This window comes from Zeus faber (assembly GCF_960531495.2).
Source record: "Zeus faber genome assembly, chromosome: 22".
NCBI classification, from domain to species: domain Eukaryota; kingdom Metazoa; phylum Chordata; class Actinopteri; order Zeiformes; family Zeidae; genus Zeus; species Zeus faber.
The window spans coordinates 24567884-24589997 of NC_137209.1; the positions used below are offsets into that span (position 1 = coordinate 24567884).

The 22114-nt window shown below is 40.5% G+C and overlaps 1 protein-coding gene across 1 annotated transcript in view; it reads right to left on the minus strand.

The window, feature by feature from the left end:
• khnyn (KH and NYN domain containing) overlaps nucleotides 1-22114 on the minus strand; it is a 23382-nt gene continuing 1268 nt past the window's right edge. The window contains exons 2-10 of the mRNA XM_080023618.1: nucleotides 18503-18736; nucleotides 17738-17872; nucleotides 14017-14508; nucleotides 12929-13962; nucleotides 12125-12255; nucleotides 3855-3951; nucleotides 3420-3527; nucleotides 3070-3171; nucleotides 1-609 (exon numbers count right to left, since the gene is read on the minus strand). Of these exons, the coding sequence (XP_079879744.1) occupies nucleotides 255-609; nucleotides 3070-3171; nucleotides 3420-3527; nucleotides 3855-3951; nucleotides 12125-12255; nucleotides 12929-13962; nucleotides 14017-14508; nucleotides 17738-17872; nucleotides 18503-18670 (2622 nt within the window). The 5' untranslated portion in view covers nucleotides 18671-18736 and the 3' untranslated portion in view covers nucleotides 1-254. The remainder of the gene's footprint in view (nucleotides 610-3069; nucleotides 3172-3419; nucleotides 3528-3854; nucleotides 3952-12124; nucleotides 12256-12928; nucleotides 13963-14016; nucleotides 14509-17737; nucleotides 17873-18502; nucleotides 18737-22114) is intronic.

Here is a 22114-nt window from a genome sequence, read left to right on the forward strand (position 1 = left end):
GATCAGAATAAAGGTCGTTCTGAGAGAAAACACAAACATCAAGGACGGGAGACGTTTAAAAAACCTGGAAATACAGAAAGAAACAGTAAAAACAAGTAATGATACGAACCAAAACGAAAGAATAAACTGAAAATAAAACAATTCAATACATTCAATGTAAAAACCTGGAAATGCAACTCAACAATGGAATAAATGTTTTTCATTTTTCTTTCTTTTTATGGTCATAATTATAAACTTTTTTCATGTGGCCCCCTTCAGGTCCTCAGCCCCAGGACCAGGTGAGACAGGGTGTTGATGTCTGTCTCTCTGGGTCGGCTCTGCAGGACACGGCTCACGGTGCGGTCCTGACCTGGGAACACCTGCAAGAGGTGCTCCCTCAGCCGGGACGTCTTCTCCGGACTCCGCCCCCCCGGCTCCGGGCCGTCCCCCGTGTGCCCCTGCTCCGGGCCGTCCCCCGTGGGCCCCTGCTCCGGGCCGTCCCCCGTGGGCCCCTGCTCCGGGCCGTCTCCCGTGGGCCCGTCCCGCAAGTGCGGGCCCTCGGCTTTGGAGCGAGGAGAGGGTCTGGAGGACAGGAATGGGGAGGAGGAGACTCCGCCCGTGTTGGGACACCTGGGGAGGGGAGGGTTCATTCCAGTTCATTTTATAGTATTTTCTATCAATTTATAGTCAAAGAGTTTTGTCATCAGATGCAGGGTACAAGTCAGAGCAGGGACGTCCTGGAGACACCACAACTACAAAGAAGGCGTGGAATGTTAAAAAACTACAAAAATATATATAATAAAAAATATACATAATGAAAAATATACATAATACAAAATATACATAATACAAAATATACATAATAGAGAATTAAAAACACCATAATAGAACACTTGTACTAGGGAATGTAGTCCTGCGCTGTTGCTGTTTTTGTTGCTGCTATTGTCTGCTGCTGGTATTGTCACTGCTGGTGTTGTCGTGGCTGCTGCTGCTGGTGCTGTTGTTGGTGCCGCTAACCTTATACCTTAACTGGTGTTGTCGTTGCTGCTGCTAACCTCATACCTCAACTTAACGTAGCCTTATACCTCGACTTAACATAGCCTTATACCTCGACTTAACCATCTCTAACCTGAGTGACCTTTCCAGTTCCAGTGAGAGCTACCACGTCTTTGCGTGTACGTTGCTGCTGTTGTTGTTGCTGGTGCTGCTGGTGCTGCTGCTGCCGTTGTTGCTGTTTCTGTGGACGTTGTTGCCGTTGTTGTTGTTTTCTGTTGCTGCCAATGTGGTTGGAGTTGCTTTTATTGCTGTGTCTGTTGTCTTTGTTGTTGCTTTTGTTGTTGCTGTTGTTTCAGGCGCATTGTTTTGTAATGACCGGCTGGCAACTATGTTCTCTCTTTCTTTTTGTCTTTCTTTTTTGTATTTCTTTGTAAAGTGCATTGTGTTGCCCTGGTATGAAATGCGCTCTATAAATAAAGTGTGACTTGACTTGACTTGACTGGACCTGGGGATGGCATCCTCATTGCACCGTTGAAATGCCTGAAGAATCCTGTTTTCCTGTTTGAGGCGTTGCATGTAGGTTGGGAGAAGAAGATTGCAGGTGTGGTCCGCCTTACCAAAGGCAGGGTGGGGCAGGGGCTTGAGCTGTCCCGTGTTTGAGAATAACACTGGTCAAGAGTCTGATCACCACGGGTGGGAAGGTTAATGTGCTGATGATATTTAGGCAAAACGTTCCTCATATTAGTCCTATTGAAGTCGCCAGAAACCACAGAAGCTGCCTGATGGTAAGTGTTGCTCCAACATACACCTTTTCTCAGCCTGCGGAGGTGGAGAGTGCTGTGGTCATAGTGGAGCTGAATTCTCAGCGGAGGTAGAAGGGAAAGACTTTTTCAGTTCATACTTGTAGTTCCAGGTCTGGTGAGCAGTGTGTTGAAAGTAGTGCTACATCCAACCCCAGGGAGGGTCAACCACAATGCAGACCCCCCCGCCTCCCTTGCCCCCCTTTGACCCCACTCCCTGCTTTGTCCTGTCGGAAAATGGAAAATCCAGCCGGGGTCACGTCCCAGTCAGGCACCGTAGTGTCCAGCCGGGTCTCCGTCATCCCAGCACGCAGCACTTCTATGTTCCACTGGAGGTTCATCCCTGCATGTCGTTCGTCAGCCGAGGCTTAAGGTTAACCCAACCCTAACCCTAACCCTAACCCGAACCCAACCCTAACCCAACCCCAACCCTAACTCAACCCTAACCCTAAACTAACCTTGACCTAACTTAACCCTAGCCTTACCGAACATAACCTAACCTAACCCTAACCTAACTTAACCCTAGCCTAACAAAACCCTAACCCTAACCGCAACCCAACCCAACCCTAGCCTAACCTAACCTAACTGAACCTAACCCTAACCTAACCTAACCAAACCCAACCCTAACCTAACCTTGACTTAACCTAACTTAACCCGAGCCTTACCGAACATAACCTAGCCTGTCCCGAACCTAACTTAACCCTAGCCTAACCGAACCCCCCCCTAACCCTAACCTAAACTTACCTTGACCTAACCAAACTTAACCCTAGCCTAACCCTAACCCTCCCAACCCAACCCAACCCTAACCTAACCCTAACCTAACCTAACCCAACCCAATCCTAACCTCACCTTGACTTAACCTAACTTAACCCGAGCCTAACCGAACCTCACCCTAACCCTAACCCTAACCTAAACTTACCTTGACCTAACCTAACTTAACCCTCGCCTAACCTAACCCTAACCCTAACCCAAACCTAAACTTACCTTGACCTAACCTAACTTAACCCTAGCCTAACCTAACCCAACCTAACCCTAGGCGGTGGCAGGACAAAGGGATTGCAGAACATACTCCAGTCATGTGTTCAGTGACCAGTGAATGTCAAAAAGTGCTTGTTGATCAAACTGCATGAGCGCCAGCGCAGCAGGTACAAAAAAAACCACGATAAAAACAATAAAAACAGACAAGTACAGGTTGCATGTTTGTGGTGAGGTCTCGTTTCCACATTGCATGTCTGTTACGGTCAGTGTGTGTGTGTGTGTGTGTGTGAAGTCCACAAGGGGGGGCCGGTCCTACCAGTGGGCGGAGCGCAGGAAGTGGTCCAGGTGCGGTCCGCCACGCCCCAGGGGGTCGTCCGGGACCATGAACAGGTCTCCAACAAATGTGAACTGTAGGAGTCTACAGAGGAGGAAGGTTTCAAAATAAAAGCCCCTAATGTCCATGTATGTATCTGTCTGTCTGTCTGTCTATCTATCCCTCTATCTATCTATATATCTATCTATCTATCTATCTGTCTATCTGTCTGTCTGTCTGTCTGTCTGTCTGTCTGTCTGTCCATGCATCTCTAAGTAAGACAAACCCAGGAAGTAGCTTGGGTGTTTTAGTTACACCAGATGCATGATGGGTAATGGGGATCAGCTGGTCACCTCTTCTTGATGATGTTAGTCCAGGCGAGCGACTCGTCCAGCAGGTCCCTCAGGTTGTCGTTGGTTACGATCACTCCATCCGTCTTCTGCGCCAGCTGCAGCATAAACCTGGAGGTCAAAGGTCAGCATGGTGTTAGCATGTTAGCAGCTAGCCATCGCGGCTTGGTTCTGCAAATGTGCCTTTTAGCCAGGCAGCGAACCCCATCTCAATCCAGTGACCTTGGAACTACTGGAAGAACTTGTCACCATGATAAATGCAGGGAAGGTTATAATATATAACACTATAATATATATATACAGTAAATATATATATATATATATATATATATATATATATATATATATATATATATAGTATACAGTATAAATGTGAATATATATCTGAATAATTGGCCCTGGCCTACGCGTCCCTCCAGGAGTTGCACCCACGCCCACCTGTCGTCGTAGGAGTTGATCCTCTTGCCCTGAACCTCCCTGGACGGGGTGTAGGACAACAGGCCCAGCTGCTGCAGCTCCCACAGGAAGTGCTGCTCTGCAAACAAACACACACTGGCATCCAGACGCCCTTTCTCTGGGAATGACCCCCAGGAACAAGCATCTCTGTAGGAGCTGCTTTAGAGAAAACACCGTCTGACTGCACATGATCCTGCTTGTTACACACTAGTTCAGAACAACTGACTACTTTACAACAAGTATCACTACTTTATAACTAGTATGACTACTTAATAACTAGTATGTCTAGTTGTAAAACTAGAATGTATAGTTTTATAACAAGTATGACTACTTTATAACTAGTATGTCGAGTTGTATAACTAGTATGCCGAGTTGTATAACTAGTATGTCTCGTTTTATAACTAGTATGACAACTTTATAACTAGTATGTCTAGTTGTATAACTATTATGTCTAGTTTTATTTCTAGTATGACTACTTTATAAATAGTATGTCTAGTTGTATAACTAGTATGTATACTTTTATAACTAGTTTGACTACTTTATAACTAGTATGTCTAGTTGTATAACTAGTATGTCTAGTTTTAAAACTAGCATCACATTTACATTTACATTTAGTCATTTATCAGACGCTTTTATCCAAAGCGACTTACAAGGGAGAATAACATTCAAGCTACATTGCGACAGTATGACTACTTTATAACTACTATGTCAAGTTGTATAACCCGTATGTCTAGTTTTATAACTAGAATGACGACTGTATAACTAGTATGCCTAGTTGGATAACTAGTATGTGTAGTTTTATAACTAGTATGTCGAGTTGTATAACTAGTATGTCTAGTTGTATAACTAGTATGTCTAGTTTTATAACTAGTATGTCTAGTTGTATAACTAGTATGTCTAGTTGTATAACTAGTATGTCTAGTTTTTCAACTAGTATGACAACTTCATAACTAGTAGTTTTATAACTAGTATTTCTAGTTTTATAACTAGTATGTCTATTTGTATAACTAGTATGTCTTGTTTTATAACGAGGATGACCACTTTATTACTACTATGTCTCTTGTATTACCAGTATGTCTAGTTTTATAACTAGTGTGACTACTTTATAACTAGTATTTCTAGTTGTATAACTAGTATGTCTTGTTTTATAACTAGTATGACTACTTTATAACTAGTATTTGTATATCTAGTATGTCTAGATATATAACTAGTATGTCTAGTTTTATAACTAGTATGTCTAGTTTTATAACTAGTATGACTTCTTTATAACTAGTATGTCGAGTTGTATAACTAGTTTGTCAAGTTGTATAACTAGTATGTCTAGTTTTATAACTAGTATGACTACCTTTTAACTAGTATGTCTAGTTGTATAACTAGTATGTCTAGTTGTATAACTTGTATGTCTAGTTTTTTAACTAGTATGACTACTTCATAACTAGTAGTTTTATAACTAGTATGTCTAGTTGTATCACTAGTTTGGATAATTGTATCACTAGTTTGTATAATTGTATAACTAGTATGACTACTTTATCACTATCATGTCTAGTTGTATAACTAGTATGTCTAGTGTTATAACTAGTATGACTAATTTATAACTAGTAGTTGTATGTATAACTAGTATGTCTAGTTGTATAACTACTATGTCTAGTTGTATAACTAGTATGTTGAGTTGTATAACAAGTATGTCTAGTTGTATAACTAGTATGTCAAGTTGTATAACTAGTATGTCTAGTTTTATAACTAGTATGACTAGTTTATAACTAGTATGTCTAGTTGTATAACCAGTATGTCTAGTTGTATAACAAGTATGTCTAGTTTTATAACTAGTATGACTACTTTATAACTAGTGGTTGTATAACTAGCATGTCTAGTTGTATTACTAGTATATCTAGTTTTATAACTAGTATGACTACTTTATAACTAGTATGTCTAGTTGTATGACTAGTATGTCTAGTTTTATAACTAGTCTGACTACTTCATAACAAGTAGTTATATTACTAGTATGTCTACTTTTATAACTAGTATGTCTAGTTGTATAACTAGTATGTCTAGTTGTATAACTAGTACGGCTACTTTAAAACTAGTCTAGTTGTATAACTAGTATGTCAAGTTTTATAACTAGTATATCTAGTTTAATAACTAGTATGACTACTTTATAACTAGCATGTCTAGTTGTATGACTAGTATGTCTAGTTTTATAACTAGTCTGACTACTTCATAACTAGTAGTTATATAACTAGTATGTCTAGTTGTATAACTAGTATGTCTAGTTGTAAAACTAGTATGGCTACTTTATAACTAGTCTAGTTGTATAACTAGTATGTCGAGTTTTATAACTAGTATGTCTAGTTGTATAACTAGTATGTCTAGTTTTATAACCAGTATGTCTAGTTGTATAACTACTATGTCTAGGTGTATTACTAGTATGTCCAGTTTTGTAACTAGTATGACTACTTTATAAATAGTAGTTGTATAACTAGTATGTCTAGTTGTATAACTAGTATGTCTAGTTGTATTACTAGTATGTCCAGTTTTGTAACTAGTATGACTTCTTTATAACTAGTAGTTGTATAACTAGTATGTCTAGTTTTAAAACTAGTATGTGTAGTTGTATTACGAGTTTATCTAGTTTTATAATTAGTATGACTACTTTATAACTAGTATGTCTAGTTCTATAACTAGTATGTCTAGTTTTATAACGCGTATGTCTAGTTGTATAACTAGTATGTCTAGTTGTATAACTAGTATGACTACTTTATAAATAGACTAGTTGTATAACCAGTATGTCTAGTTTTATAACTAGTAAGACTATATAACTAGTATCTCTAGTTGTATAACTTGTATGTCTAGTTGTATAACTAGTATGTCTAGTTTTTTAACTAGTATGACTACTTCATAACTAGTAGTTTTATAACTAGCTTGTCTAGTTGTATCACTAGTTTGTATAATTGTATCACTAGTTTGTATAATTTTATAACTTGTATGACTAATTTTTGACTAGTCATTGTATATCTAGTATGTCTAGTTGTATACCTAGTATGTCTTGTTTTGTAACTAGTATGACCACTTTATAACTACTATGTCTCGTTGTATTACCAGTATGTCTAGTTTTATAACTGGTATGACTACTTTATAACTAGTATTTCTAGTTGTATAACTAGTGTGTCTTGTTTTATAACTTGTATGACTACTTTATAACTAGTATGTCGAGTTGTATAACTAGTATGTCAAGTTGTATAACTAGTATGTCTAGTTTTATAACTAGTATGTCTAGTTGCATAACTAGTATGTCTAGTTGTAAAACCAGTTTGTCTAGTTGTATAACTAGTATGTCTAGTTGTATAACTAGTATGTCCAGTTTTATAACTAGTATGTCTAGTTGTAAAACTAGTATGTCTCCTTGTATAACTAGTATGTCTACTTTTATAACTAGTATGTCTAGTTTAATAACTAGTATGTCTAGGCGTATAACTAGTATGCGTAGTTCTATAACCAGTATGTCTAGTTTTACAACTAGTATGACTACTTTATAACTAGTAGTTGTATAACTTGTATGTCTAGTTGTATAACTAGTATGTCTAGTTGTATAACCAGTATGTCTAGTTTTATAACTAGTTTGACTACTTTATAACTAGTGGTTGTATAACTAGTATGTCTAGTTTTATAAATTGTATGTGTAGTTGTAATACTAATATATCTAGTTTTATAACTACTATGACTACTTTCTAACCAGTATGTCTATTTGTATAACTGGTATGTCTAGTTTTATAACTAGTATGACTACTTTATAACTAGTAGTTGTATGTATAACTATTATGTCTAGTTGTATAACAAGTATGTCTAGTTTTATAACTAGTATGTCGAGTTGTATAACAAGTATGTCTAGTTGTATAACTAGTATGTCAAGTTGTATAACTAGTATGTCTAGTTTTTTAACTAGTATGTCTAGTTGTATAACTAGTATGTCTAGTTTTAGAACCAGTATGTCTAGTTGTATAACTAGTATGACTACTTTATAACTAGTGGTTGTATAACTACTATGTCTCGTTGTATAACTAGTATGTCTAGTTGTATGACTAGTATGTGTAGTTGTATAACTAGTATGGCTACTTTACAACTAGTGTAGTTGTATAATTAGTATGTCGAGTTTTATAACTAGTATGTCTAGTTGTATAACTAGTATGTCTAGTTTTATAGCCAATATGTCTAGTTGTATAACTAGTGTGTCTAGTTTTATAACCAGTATGTCTTGTGGTATAACTCGTATGTCTAGTTTTATAACCAGTATGTTTAGTTGTATAGCTAGTATGTCTAGTTTTATAACTAGTATGTCTACTTGTATAACTAGTATGACTACTCTATAACTAGTAGTTTTATAACTAGTATGTCTAGTATTATAACTAGGATGACTACTTTATAACTAGTATGTCTAGTTGTATAACGAGTATGTCTAGTTGTATAACTAGTATGTCTAGTTGTATAACTAGTTTGTATAGTTTTATAACTTGTATGACTACTTTATGACTAGTAGTTGTATATCTAGTATGTCTAGTTTTATAACTAGTATGTCTAGTTGTATAACTAGTATGAAGAAGAAGAACTGGAGGAAGGCAACCCACGCAGAGAAAGAGGGTCTGAAAGCCCTGTGGGAGGAGGTCAGGAAAAGGCTAGCTGGGCTTCGCAGAGCTGAACGCATTCGCAAGCGCAGCAAACGGAAGCAAAAAGAGCGAGCCAGCTTCTTCAAGCATCTCTTCAGGAATGCCAGACAACTGCTGGAGGAGAAGAAGAGCAGCAGGCTTGAAACCACCAGGGAGCAATTGGAGCAGCACGTTTAAGAGCAGTACATTGATCCGCAAAGGAGCGTCCCCTTAGGAACACTAGGATATGTGCCTTGGCCTGCACTGCCGACCGCTGAGTTCAACATCATGCCCCCCAAGCTCAGTGAAGTCAGGCAAGTCGCGAAGAAGGCAAGATCTTCTTCAGCACCAGGCCCCAATGGAGTCCCCTACAAGCTCTATAAGAACTGCCCCAAGGTACTCGAGCTGCTATGGTACCTAATGAGAACTGCCTGGAAAAAGCAACTCATTCCATCCAAGTGGCAGAGAGCGGTAGCAGTCTTAATTCCCAAGGAAACAAACTCCAGAGATATTGGCCAATTCCGAAACATCGCCCTGCTGAATGTAGAAGGAAAGATCTTCTTCTCAGTACTAGCCCGAAGGATGACCAACTAACTTCTAGAAAACGGCTATATCAACACCAACTGCCAGAAGGCAGGAGTCCCAGGTTTCCAAGGATGCGTAGAGCACTCCACGATGATCTGGGACCAGATCCGGAAGGCCAAGCGGGAGAAGATCAACCTGCATGTCATCTGGCTCGACCTTACCAACGCGTATGGATCAGTCCCACATCAGCTGATCAACTACGCCATGGAATTCTTCCACATGCCCACCTGCATCAAGAACTTGGTAGCACAGTACTTCAGCAATCTGCAGATGTGCTTTTCCCTCCAGGATTTCACCACCGGTCAGCAGCGGCTCGAAGAAGGAATCGCAATGGGGTGATCCATTTCTCCAATACTGTTTGTAGCAGCCTTTCAGATAATCCTCATTGGAGCAAGACAAATGGTTGGAGGGACCAAACTACCAACTGGTCAGAGGCTACCCCCACTAAGGAGCTACATGGATGACGTCACCAGCCTCCTTCATTCAGCAGCATGCACATCGAGACTGCTGAGAAGGATGGATGAGTTGATGTCATGGGCAAGAATGAAGATCAAGCCCTCCAAATCTCGTAGCCTGTCAATCAGAAGAGGAGTCAGAAATGACAGCACCATCTTTGTCGTTGGAGGAGAAAAAATCCCACACCTATCTGAGCAACCATTAAAAGCCTGGGGAGGCAGTACACTGCAGAGCCGTCTGATAAACAGATGGGGAAAGCCGTCATGAAACAGCTCTCTGACGGCCTGACAAGGATCGACCAAAGCCAACTTCCTGGGAGGTATAAGGTCTGGTGCTACCAGTTCATACTCTACAGGAGGGTAATGTGGCCCCGAAAATGAGTGAGATCCCCTCATCGACCGCAAGTAAGATGGATGGAAAAGCCAATTCATTCATCCGAAAGTGGTTGGGGCTGCCACGGTGCCTATCTGAAACCGGTCTCTTCGGGAAGAACACACTTCGAGCTGCCACTGCAGTCCATAAGTTTGGGCTACAAGCAGGAGAAGACCAGACTAAGGGAGTCCACAGACCAGTCGGTAAGGAACGCAAATGCCAAGGTTCCATCCGGCCGTAAGTGGAATGCCCAAACTGAGGTTGACCAAGCTGTCGGTCGGCTGCAACACCGGGAGATAGTGGGCAGAGCCCAGACAGGAAGAGCAGGGCTAGGATGGGGAGAGGCGCCACACTTCTGGTCCAAGGTCAACCGTAAGGAGAGGAAGGAGATGGTGGTGGCAGAGGTGACGAGGATGGAGGAAGATCGCTACAAGATCAAGGCTGTGTCGCAGGGCCAACAAGGAAGCTGGACAACCTGGGAGGGAGTTGTTAACCGGAACATCAGTTGGTCAGACCTATGGAAGATCCCACAGGCAAGACTCAGCTTCCTCATTCGCTCAACCTATGACATGCTTCCCTGTCCTCGGAACCTTCACCAGTGGGTTGGGAAAGAAGAATGCTGCTCACTCTGCAATGCCCCCAAAGCAAGCCTCCAGCACATCCTATCAGGCTGCAAGATCGCGCTTTCACATGGGCGCTACAGATGGCACCATGACCAGGTCCTGAGAAAGCTAGCCGAAGTGCTGGAGGTGTGTCGACAGGGTAACAAAGAACCACCATCAGCAGAGGACCACACCAGCTTTGTCTCAGAAGGAGGGGTAAGGAGAAGCACCAGGCCAACAGAAAAACCAAGGGCCTTCTCCTCCAACCAGGAGTGGAACATGAGGGTTGACCTCGACAGGCAGCTCCGGTTCCCCACAGAGATCACAACCACATCTCTCCGACCAGACATAGTTGTGTGGTCAACCAAGGCAAGATCTGAGTGCCGGGAGGCTGGCTGGAAGGCTACCATCTACCCAGTGGAGGTTGGATGCCGAGAGTTTTTGGGGTTGTCAACCACACGCCTCTTGAGGGATGCAGGATTGACCGGAGGGAGCTATGTCTAGTTTTATAACTAGTGTGTCTAGTTGTACAACCAGTATGTCTAGTTGTATAACTAGTTTGTCTAGTTTTATAACTAGTATGACTACTTTATAACTAGTATGTTTAATTGTATAACTAGTATGTCTAGTTGTATAACTAGTATGTCTAGTTTTATAACTAGTATGACTACTTTGTAACTAGTTTATCTAGTTGTATAACCAGTATGTCTAGTTTTATAACCAGTATGACTACTTTATGACTAGTATGTCTAGTTGTAGGAGTATGTCTAGTTGTAGGAGTAGTATGACTACTTTATAACTAAGATGTCTAGTTGTATTACCAGTATGTCTAGTTTTATAACTAGTATGACTACTTTATAACAAGTATGTCTAGTTTTATAACTAGTATGTCGAGTTGTATAACCAGTATGTCTAGTTTTATAACTAGTATAACTAGTTTGTCTAATTGTATAACTAGTATGACTACTTTATAAATAGTATGTCTTGTTGTAAAACTAGAAGTTGTATAACTAGTATGTCTAGTTTTATAACTAGTAACTAGATAACTAGTTTTATGACTACTTTATAACTAGTATGTCTAGTTGTATAACTAGTATGCCTAGTTGTATAACTAGTATTTCTCGTTGTATAACTAGTATGTGTATTTTTATAACTAGCGTGACTACTTTATAACTAGTATGACTACTTTATACCTTGTATGTCTAGACAAGTGTCCATCACTGGTCAGACGATGATGGGTGCATGTTTTTGGGTGGGGGTACTTGCTGACGTGAGGTGGAGGAAACCCCATGTGAGCACGGGGAGAACATGCAAACTCCACACAGCAAGGCTCCTATTTGGGAAATAGGAGCCTTGCTGTGAGGCAGCAGTGCAATGTACTGCGCCACCGTGCCACTTAAACTAGTTTTACAACTAGTTCGACTAGTTTTATAACTAGTATGACAACTTTATAACTAGTCTAGTTTAAATTTGTAAGTCTAGTTTTATAACTAGTATGACTAGTTTTATAGCTAGTATGTCTAGTTTGTAACTAGTGGTCATTGAGATTACTATCAGCGAATGAGCAGTGATGATGTCAGTGTGATGTCGTGCCTGGTACCTTTGACCCGGGCGTCTCTCTTCTGCCTCCACTGGGGAAGGAAGGTGCTGATGCGTCGGTGTCCACGGCTCCAGAAATGCTGCACGGCCAGAGCAATACCACGACATGAGAAGAAGAGACCCAGGCCATGACTGAGGGAGGGAAGGAGAGGGAGAGGGGAGAGGGGGGAGAAAAGACAGACAGTTAGACAGACAGGCAGACAGACAGATAGACAGACAGACAGTAGGGCAGCAGATTTGAATTTGGATGCTTTATTATTTTGAATATTCAAATATATTTAAATTTGCTCAAATATAGTACTGGGGGGGCAGTATGTATTTAATTTACTCCTCCTGAAAAAATCCCGCTTGTGTCACGGTCTGGTGGCTATTACCCCGCGGCCCAACACTGCCCACGAGCCGGTGGTTGGGAACCTCTGCACGAGCGGACATTGGGTCGGTGATGGAGACGGTTTGATTCCCACGCTCATGGCCACGTCAGTGGAAAGAGGTTGAAACACCAGAGGAACTGGATCAGCTGCTTCCTCATCACTGGACTGGATTTGTTTATTCAAAGAAATACTCATTCCAGCATTCAAATACTGATGCTTGTCAAATACTCAAATTCTATTCTATTCCTGCAGCCCTAACAGACAGGCAGTCAGCCAGGCAGTCAGACAGACAGACAGGTAGTCAGCCAGGCAGTCAGACAGACAGACAGGAAGTCAGGCCGACAGTCAGACAGACAGGCAGGTAGACAGACAGGCAAGCAGTCAGTCAGACAGGCAAGCAGTCAGGCAGACAGACAGACAGACAGTTTCTCCACCTCATGGCCACGTTGCTCCCGTCTATAATGATCACCCTCAGTCCGGCGTCTCCCGGGTCGTCGCTCAGCCGGAGGTCAAAGGGCGTCTGAAGAGCCTCCAGGAAGCGCTGCTGCCCGGTCACCAGGACGCAGGGTCGGGCGGCGCCACCGGGCGGCACCGTATCCCAGCCGGTGGAGCCGGACGGTCGGGCGGAGCGGGGGGTGGTGCAGCGGCGGGTTCTGGGATCTGAGGGGTCCCGTTTGGGGTTCGGGAGGAATCCGGGCTGCGGTCGGGGGCCGGGGCCGGAGGTGAACGCAGGGGGCGTGGCCTGGGGGGTGGCGGGGGCGGGGGCAGCCGGGTACCTGAGCAGGGGCGGGCCTACGATGGTCGTCAAGGAAACACCAGACCCGGAAGCCAGGAGACGCGATGGAGGCTGCTCCCACTCCACCAGCGGATCGTCCATTTCTCTGGGCTCTTCCCTGGGGGGTCGGGCCCCTCTGGCACCCTCACTCTGCAGGCCGAGGATCAGCTGGTGGGTGGAGAGGTCGGGCAGCATACTGTACACCTCCTCCACCCTCTGCTCGGTGTAGCCGCAGCTGGCCGCCGCCTTCTTCAGGACGCAGAGGACGAAGTCCTCTTCCTCCTCTTCTCCGTCACCTTCGTCCCTGGAACCTTTCCTGACCCTCCTGTCATCTCCCTGACGTAGCTCCGCTGGTGCCGCTGGTCCCAGCTCCAGGGTCCTGGTTCTCTCACCTCCACCGGTCTCACCTCTCTTCCCCGCCTCCTCTGCCTTCTGTCCGTCACCCCTCGCAGCGTTCCTTCCTTCTCCCGTCCTCCGGTCTTTCTGGGTCCGGTCCGTGTCGCTGTGGTCCTGCTCCTGCTGCACCAGGTCCAGGATCTGCGAGGCCTCCCCGGGTCCGGTCCGGAGCAGGACCCGCCTCACCACGCCCTCCGTGTAGCCCATGGCCGTGAAGAACTTCAACAGGAGCCCGAACTCCTCCCTGCTTTTTACAGAGAGCAGCGCCTCCACTTTGCCGGCCTTCTCCTCCACCTCCACCTCCTCCTCCTCCTCCTCCTCCTCCTCCACCTCCTCAACCTCTGAACTCACCCCCCCCTCTTCTCCAACCTCTTCTGGGAAGTGCATCCGCCTCTCCTGGACCCACCCCCAGTCTGCGCCCAAGGGTGTAGTTCTGACGCCTGAGGAAGCATCGGGAGGATCCTGCACCACGTCAGAGAGCCGGGTTTGGGAGGAGGGGTCCCATCGCTCTCCTGACCCCCCACCCAACCAAGCTCCACCCATCAGAGTGCTGCACAGGCCCCGGTTCTCGGTTCCCTCTCCCGAAAGCTGCCCAGGACCTGGACCCAGCCCAGATTCCTCCACCACCGCCAGCAGGGTTTCCTTCACCGCCGCCGGGAGCATCAGGAGCTCTGGGGCGTAGCGGGCCTCCCACTCCTCCACCAGGGACTTGAAGGCCCGGCATGAATCCGAGGCCCTGCTCCCAGACTCGTGGCACCGGTCCACCAGGTCCATGATGAGGGAGTAGGCCTGGACCACAGGCTCCGTCAGACCGGAGATCAGCAGGGTGCCTGGAGACCCCACCTAGACAGACAGGTGACACCGATCAATATCACACGATAACGTGATATTGATATAACGATATCTAGTCTCATATCACCAAAAAAAATTTACAACGATATCTAGTCTTATATCAACATAACAATATTAAAACGACATCTAGTCTCATATCACCAAAACAATATTATAACGACATCTAGTCTCATATCACGAAAACAATATTATAACGACATCTAGTCTCATATCACCAAAACAATATTATAACGACATCTAGTCTCATATCACCAAAACAATATTATAACGACATCTAGTCTCATATCACGAAAACAATATTATAACGACATCTAGTCTCATATCACCAAAACAATATTATAACGACATCTAGTCTCATATCACCAAAACAATATTATAACGACATCTAGTCTCATATCACGAAAACAATATTATAACGACATCTAGTCTCATATCGTTAAAACAATATTATAACGACATCTAGTCTCATATCACGAAAACAATATTATAACGATATCTAGTCTCATATCACCAAAACAATATTATAACGACATCTAGTCTCATATCACCAAAACAATATTATAACGACATCTAGTCTCATATCACGAAAACAATATTATAACGACATCTAGTCTCATATCACGAAAACAATATTATAACGATATCTAGTCTCATATCACCAAAAAAAATTTATAACGATATCTAGTCTTATATCAACATAACAATATTATAACGACATCTAGTCTCATATCACCAAAACAATATTATAACGACATCTAGTCTCATATCACGAAAACAATATTATAACGACATCTAGTCTCATATCACGAAAACAATATTATAACGATATCTAGTCTCATATCACGAAAACAATATTATAACGACATCTAGTCTCATATCACCAAAACAATATTATAACGACATCTAGTCTCATATCACCAAAACAATATTATAACGATATCTAGTCTCATATCACCAAAACAATATTATAACGATATCTAGTCTCATATCACCAAAACAATATTATAACGACATCTAGTCTCATATCACCAAAACAATATTATAACGACATCTAGTCTCATATCACCAAAACAATATTATAACGATATCTAGTCTCATATCACCAAAACAATATTATAACGACATCTAGTCTCATATCACCAAAACAATATTATAACGATATCTAGTCTCATATCACCAAAACAATATTATAACGATATCTAGTCTCATATCACCAAAACAATATTATAACGACATCTAGTCTCATATCACCAAAACAATATTATAACGACATCTAGTCTCATATCACCAAAACAATATTATAACGATATCTAGTCTCATATCACCAAAACAATATTATAACGACATCTAGTCTCATATCACCAAAACAATATTATAACGATATCTAGTCTCATATCACCAAAACAATATTATAACGACATCTAGTCTCATATCACCAAAACAATATTATAACGACATCTAGTCTTATATCAACATAACAATATTAAAACGACATCTAGTCTCATATCACCAAAACAATATTATAACGACATCTAGTCTCATATCACCAAAACAATATTATAACGACATCTAGTCTCATATCACGAAAACAATATTATAACGACATCTAGTCTCATATCACGAAAACAATATTATAACGATATCTAGTCTCATATCACGAAAACAATATTATAACGACATCTAGTCTCATATCACCAAAACAATATTATAACGACATCTAGTCTCATATCACCAAAACAATATTATAACGATATCTAGTCTCATATCACCAAAACAATATTATAACGATATCTAGTCTCATATCACCAAAACAATATTATAACGACATCTAGTCTCATATCACCAAAACAATATTATAACGACATCTAGTCTCATATCACCAAAACAATATTATAACGATATCTAGTCTCATATCACCAAAACAATATTATAACGACATCTAGTCTCATATCACCAAAACAATATTATAACGATATCTAGTCTCATATCACCAAAACAATATTATAACGATATCTAGTCTCATATCACCAAAACAATATTATAACGACATCTAGTCTCATATCACCAAAACAATATTATAACGACATCTAGTCTCATATCACCAAAACAATATTATAACGATATCTAGTCTCATATCACCAAAACAATATTATAACGACATCTAGTCTCATATCACCAAAACAATATTATAACGATATCTAGTCTCATATCACCAAAACAATATTATAACGACATCTAGTCTCATATCACCAAAACAATATTATAACGACATCTAGTCTTATATCAACATAACAATATTAAAACGACATCTAGTCTCATATCACCAAAACAATATTATAACGACATCTAGTCTCATATCACCAAAACAATATTATAACGACATCTAGTCTCATATCACCAAAACAATATTATAACGACATCTAGTCTCATATCACCAAAACAATATTATAACGACATCTAGTCTCATATCACCAAAACAATATTATAACGATATCTAGTCTCATATCACCAAAACAATATTATAACGACATCTAGTCTCATATCACCAAAACAATATTATAACGATATCTAGTCTCATATCACGAAAACAATATTATAACGATATCTAGTCTCATATCACCAAAACAATATTATAACGACATCTAGTCTCATATCACCAAAACAATATTATAACGACATCTAGTCTCATATCACCAAAACAATATTATAACGACATCTAGTCTCATATCACCAAAACAATATTATAACGACATCTAGTCTCATATCACCAAAACAATATTATAACGATATCTAGTCTCATATCACCAAAACAATATTATAACGACATCTAGTCTCATATCACCAAAACAATATTATAACGACATCTAGTCTCATATCACCAAAACAATATTATAACGATATCTAGTCTCATATCACCAAAACAATATTATAACGACATCTAGTCTCATATCACCAAAATAATATTATAACGACATCTAGTCTCATATCACCAAAACAATATTATAACGACATCTAGTCTCATATCACCAAAACAATATTATAACGACATCTAGTCTCATATCACGAAAACAATATTATAACGACATCTGGTCTCGTATCCTGATCATAATATTCTAAGGATATATCGACCAACTGACATTGCCTGAAGAAGTTGTTATTTCAAACTTTGACTCACGAGTCACAGATTATTTGAAGGTTTATTATCATTTCAAGCCCTTACCAGGATGTGAGCCGAGGTGTTTCTGGTCAGGCAGCGCAGGAACAGCCCTCTGGCTCCACTGAAGACACAGTGAAGGACCCCGGGGTAGGACACCTCCTGCTGCTGCTCCTGGGTGACCAGGCCCCGGATGAACAGCTGAGCACACCATAATAATGTTGTTATGAGATATTACACAGGAAGACAGTAATGTTATTATTATTATTAGATATCAGAGACAATGATGTTATTATTATTTGATATTTTAGAGACAATGTTATTATGGGATATTATAGGGAGAATAATGTTAGTATTATCAGATATTATATGGAATAATGTTATTATTATTATTAGATATTATATAGAATAATTTTATTATTAAATACTTATAAATGAAGACTATACTGGAAAGAATAATGTTGTTTTTAGTTAAAAAATGTGCTGTTTAAATGAAGGTTGTTCTCGTTATAAAAATAATATAATAATAATAATAATAATAATAATAAGAATATAATAATAATAATAATTATTATTATTATTATTATTGTTACTATAATACCAGGGCCCATCTCCAACTTCTGGAAGTGGTTGCCAAGACTGACGAAATGGTTGCCGGTTTAAATGACGTTATAATTGAGTTATAACGATCCTGTATAACTATAATCCATATTTCAATATCAACAATGGGGCAACCAGACCGTCAGCATGGTCGACAACGGCCCAAATCTGGGGCAACCGTTATTGTCGGGCCCTGTATTATTATTGATTATTATTGGATGCTGAACTTGCTTTAGCCGCGGCCATGTTGCCACTGGCTCCGCGGAGCTTCAGCCAGATCTGCCCGTCGTTGCCGTGGTGACCGATGGCGAGGGAAGCCCGGAAGATGGATTCCACGGAGCCGCGGAGCGACAACAGAGCTCCAAGCAGGGACCCGGGGCAGGTGAACTCATCCTCCATCCCACCGGCAGGTGGCGGAGCCTGCAGGGGCGGGGCCTGCAGGGGCGGGGCCTGCAGGGGCGGGGCCTGCAGGGGCGGGGAAAAGAAAGAAAGAGGGAAAGAAATGAGAAGAAAGATAGAAGACAAGAAAGAAAGAATGAGAGAGCGATTATAATACTTTATAATGCTATATAGAACAGTATAAATACTGTATAATACTGTATACAGTATTATACAGTATAAAACAGTATTAAACAGTATATGTACAGTATTTATACAGAATTATACAGTATTATAGAGTATTTATGCAGTACTATACAGTATTATACAGTATTTATACAGTGTGTAGTAGTACTTTTGTGCAGTTGTGTAGCAGTGTGTTGTAGAAGTTGTTTGTAGTTGTGTAGTAGTGTGTAGTAGTAGTTGTGTATTAGTAGTAAAGTAGTAGTGTGTAGTTGTAGTGTGTAGTAGTAGTAGTCTGTAGTAGTATTTGTGTAGTTGTAGTAGTATTTGTGTAGTATTATTTGTGTAGTTATAGTAGTGGGTAGTCGTATTTGTAGTTGTGGTAGTGTGTAGATGTATTTGCGTAGTTGTAATAGTGTGTAGTAGTATTTGTGTAGTTGTAGTAGTGTGTAGGAGTACTGTATAAATACAGTACAATACAGTATTATACTGTATTATACAGTATTTATACAGTGTGTAGTAGAAGTTGTGTGTAGTTGTGCAGAAGTCTGTAGTAGTAGTTGTGTGGTAGTATTTGTGTAGTAGTAGTGTATAGTAATATTTGTGAAGTAGTATTTGTTTAGTTGTGGTAGTGTGTAGTAGTATTTGTGTATTCGTATTTGTGTAGTTGTAGTAGTTGTAGTAGTATTTGTGTAGTCATATTTGTGTAGTAGTATGTGTCTCGTCGTAGTACTGGTGTAGTAGTATTTGTCTCGTTGTGTAGTTACAGTCGTATGTTGTAGTTGTGTGTAGTAGTATTTGTATAGCTGTAGTAGTGTGTCAAAGTATTTGTGTATTAGTATTTGTGTAGTTGTAGTAGTATTTGTGTAGAAGTAGTGTATAGTAATATTTGTGTAGTAGAATTTGTGTAGTAGTAGTAGTGTATAGTAATACTTGTGTCGTAGTATTTGTGAAGAAGTATTTGTTTAGTCGTGGTAGTGTGTAGGAGTATTTGTGTATTAGTAATTGTGTAGTTGTAGTAGTTGTAGTAGTATTTGTGTAGTAGTATTTGCATATAAGTATTTGTGTAGTTGTAGTAGTTGTTGTAGTTGTAGTAGTATTGGTTTAGTAGTATTTGTGTAGTTGAAGTTGTGTTGTAGTCGTGTGTAGTAGTATTTGTATTGTTGTAGTAGTAGCCGTAGTATTTGTGTATTAGTATTAGTTTCTACTCGAGTAGTGTGGAGTAGTATTTGTGTAGTTGTAGAATTGTATAATAGTATTTGTGTAGTAGTATTTGTATAGCTGTAGTAGTGTGTACTAGTATTGGTGTAATCGTATTCGTGTTGTCGTAGTACCGTGTATTAGTATCGGTGTAGTAGTATTTGTGTCATCGTAGTACCTTGTATTAGTATTGGTGTAGTAGTATTTGTGTCCTCGTAGTACCTTGTATTAGTATTGGTGTAGTAGTATTCGTGTCGTCGTAGTACCGTGTATTAGTATTGGTGTAGTAGTATTAGTGTCGTCGTAGTACAGTGTATTAGTATTGGTGTAGTAGTATTAGTGTCGTCGTAGTACCGTGTATTAGTATTGGTGTATTAGTATTCGTGTCGTCGTAGTACCGTGTATTAGTATTGGTGTAGTAGTATTAGTGTCGTCGTAGTACCGTGTATTAGTATTAGTGTAGTAGTATTCGTGTCGTCGTAGTACCGTGTATTAGTATTGGTGTAGTAGTATTCGTGTCGTCGTAGTACCGTGTACTAGTATTGGTGTAGTAGTATTCGTGTCGTCGTAGTACCGTGTATTAGTATTGGTGTAGTAGTATTAGTGTCGTCGTAGTACCGTGTATTAGTATTAGTGTAGTAGTATTCGTGTCGTCGTAGTACCATGTATTAGTATTGGTGTAGTAGTATTCGTGTCGTCGTAGTACCGTGTAGTAGTATTGGTGTAGTAGTATTCGTGTCGTCGTAGTACCGTGTATTAGTATTGGTGTAGTAGTATTCGTGTCGTCGTAGTACCGTGTATTAGTATTGGTGTAGTAGTATTCGTGTCGTCGTAGTACCGTGTATTAGTATTGGTGTAGTAGTATTCGTGTCGTCGTAGTACCGTGTATTAGTATTAGTGTAGTAGTATGCGTGTCGTCGTAGTACCGTGTATTAGTATTGGTGTAGTAGTATTCGTGTCGTCGTAGTACCGTGTAGTAGTATTGGTGTAGTAGTATTCGTGTCGTCGTAGTACCGTGTATTAGTATTGGTGTAGTAGTATTAGTGTCGTCGTAGTACCGTGTATTAGTATTAGTGTAGTAGTATTCGTGTCGTCGTAATACCGTGTATTAGTATTGGTGTAGTAGTATTCGTGTCGTCGTAGTACCGTGTAGTAGTATTGGTGTAGTAGTATTCGTGTCGTCGTAGTACCGTGTATTAGTATTGGTGTAGTAGTATTCGTGTCGTCGTAGTACCGTGTATTAGTATTGGTGTAGTAGTATTCGTGTCGTCGTAGTACCGTGTATTAGTATTGGTGTAGTAGTATTCGTGTCGTCGTAGTACCGTGTATTAGTATTGGTGTAGTAGTATTCGTGTCGTCGTAGTACCGTGTATTAGTATTGGTGTAGTAGTATTCGTGTCGTCGTAGTACCGTGTATTAGTATTGGTGTAGTAGTATTCGTGTCGTCGTAGTACCGTGTATTAGTATTGGTGTAGTAGTATTCGTGTCGTCGTAGTACCGTGTATTAGTATTGGTGTAGTAGTATTCGTGTCGTCGTAGTACCGTGTATTAGTATTGGTGTAGTAGTATTCGTGTCGTCGTAGTACCGTGTATTAGTATTGGTGTAGTAGTATTCGTGTCGTCGTAGTACCGTGTAGTAGTATTGGTGTAGTAGTATTCGTGTCGTCGTAGTACCGTGTATTAGTATTGGTGTAGTAGTATTCGTGTCGTCGTAGTACCGTGTATTAGTATTGGTGTAGTAGTATTCGTGTCGTCGTAGTACCGTGTATTAGTATTGGTGTAGTAGTATTCGTGTCGTCGTAGTACCGTGTATTAGTATTGGTGTAGTAGTATTCGTGTCGTCGTAGTACCGTGTATTAGTATTGGTGTAGTAGTATTCGTGTCGTCGTAGTACCGTGTATTAGTATTGGTGTAGTAGTATTCGTGTCGTCGTAGTACCGTGTATTAGTATTGGTGTAGTAGTATTCGTGTCGTCGTAGTACCGTGTATTAGTATTGGTGTAGTAGTATTCGTGTCGTCGTAGTACCGTGTATTAGTATTGGTGTAGTAGTATTCGTGTCGTCGTAGTACCGTGTATTAGTA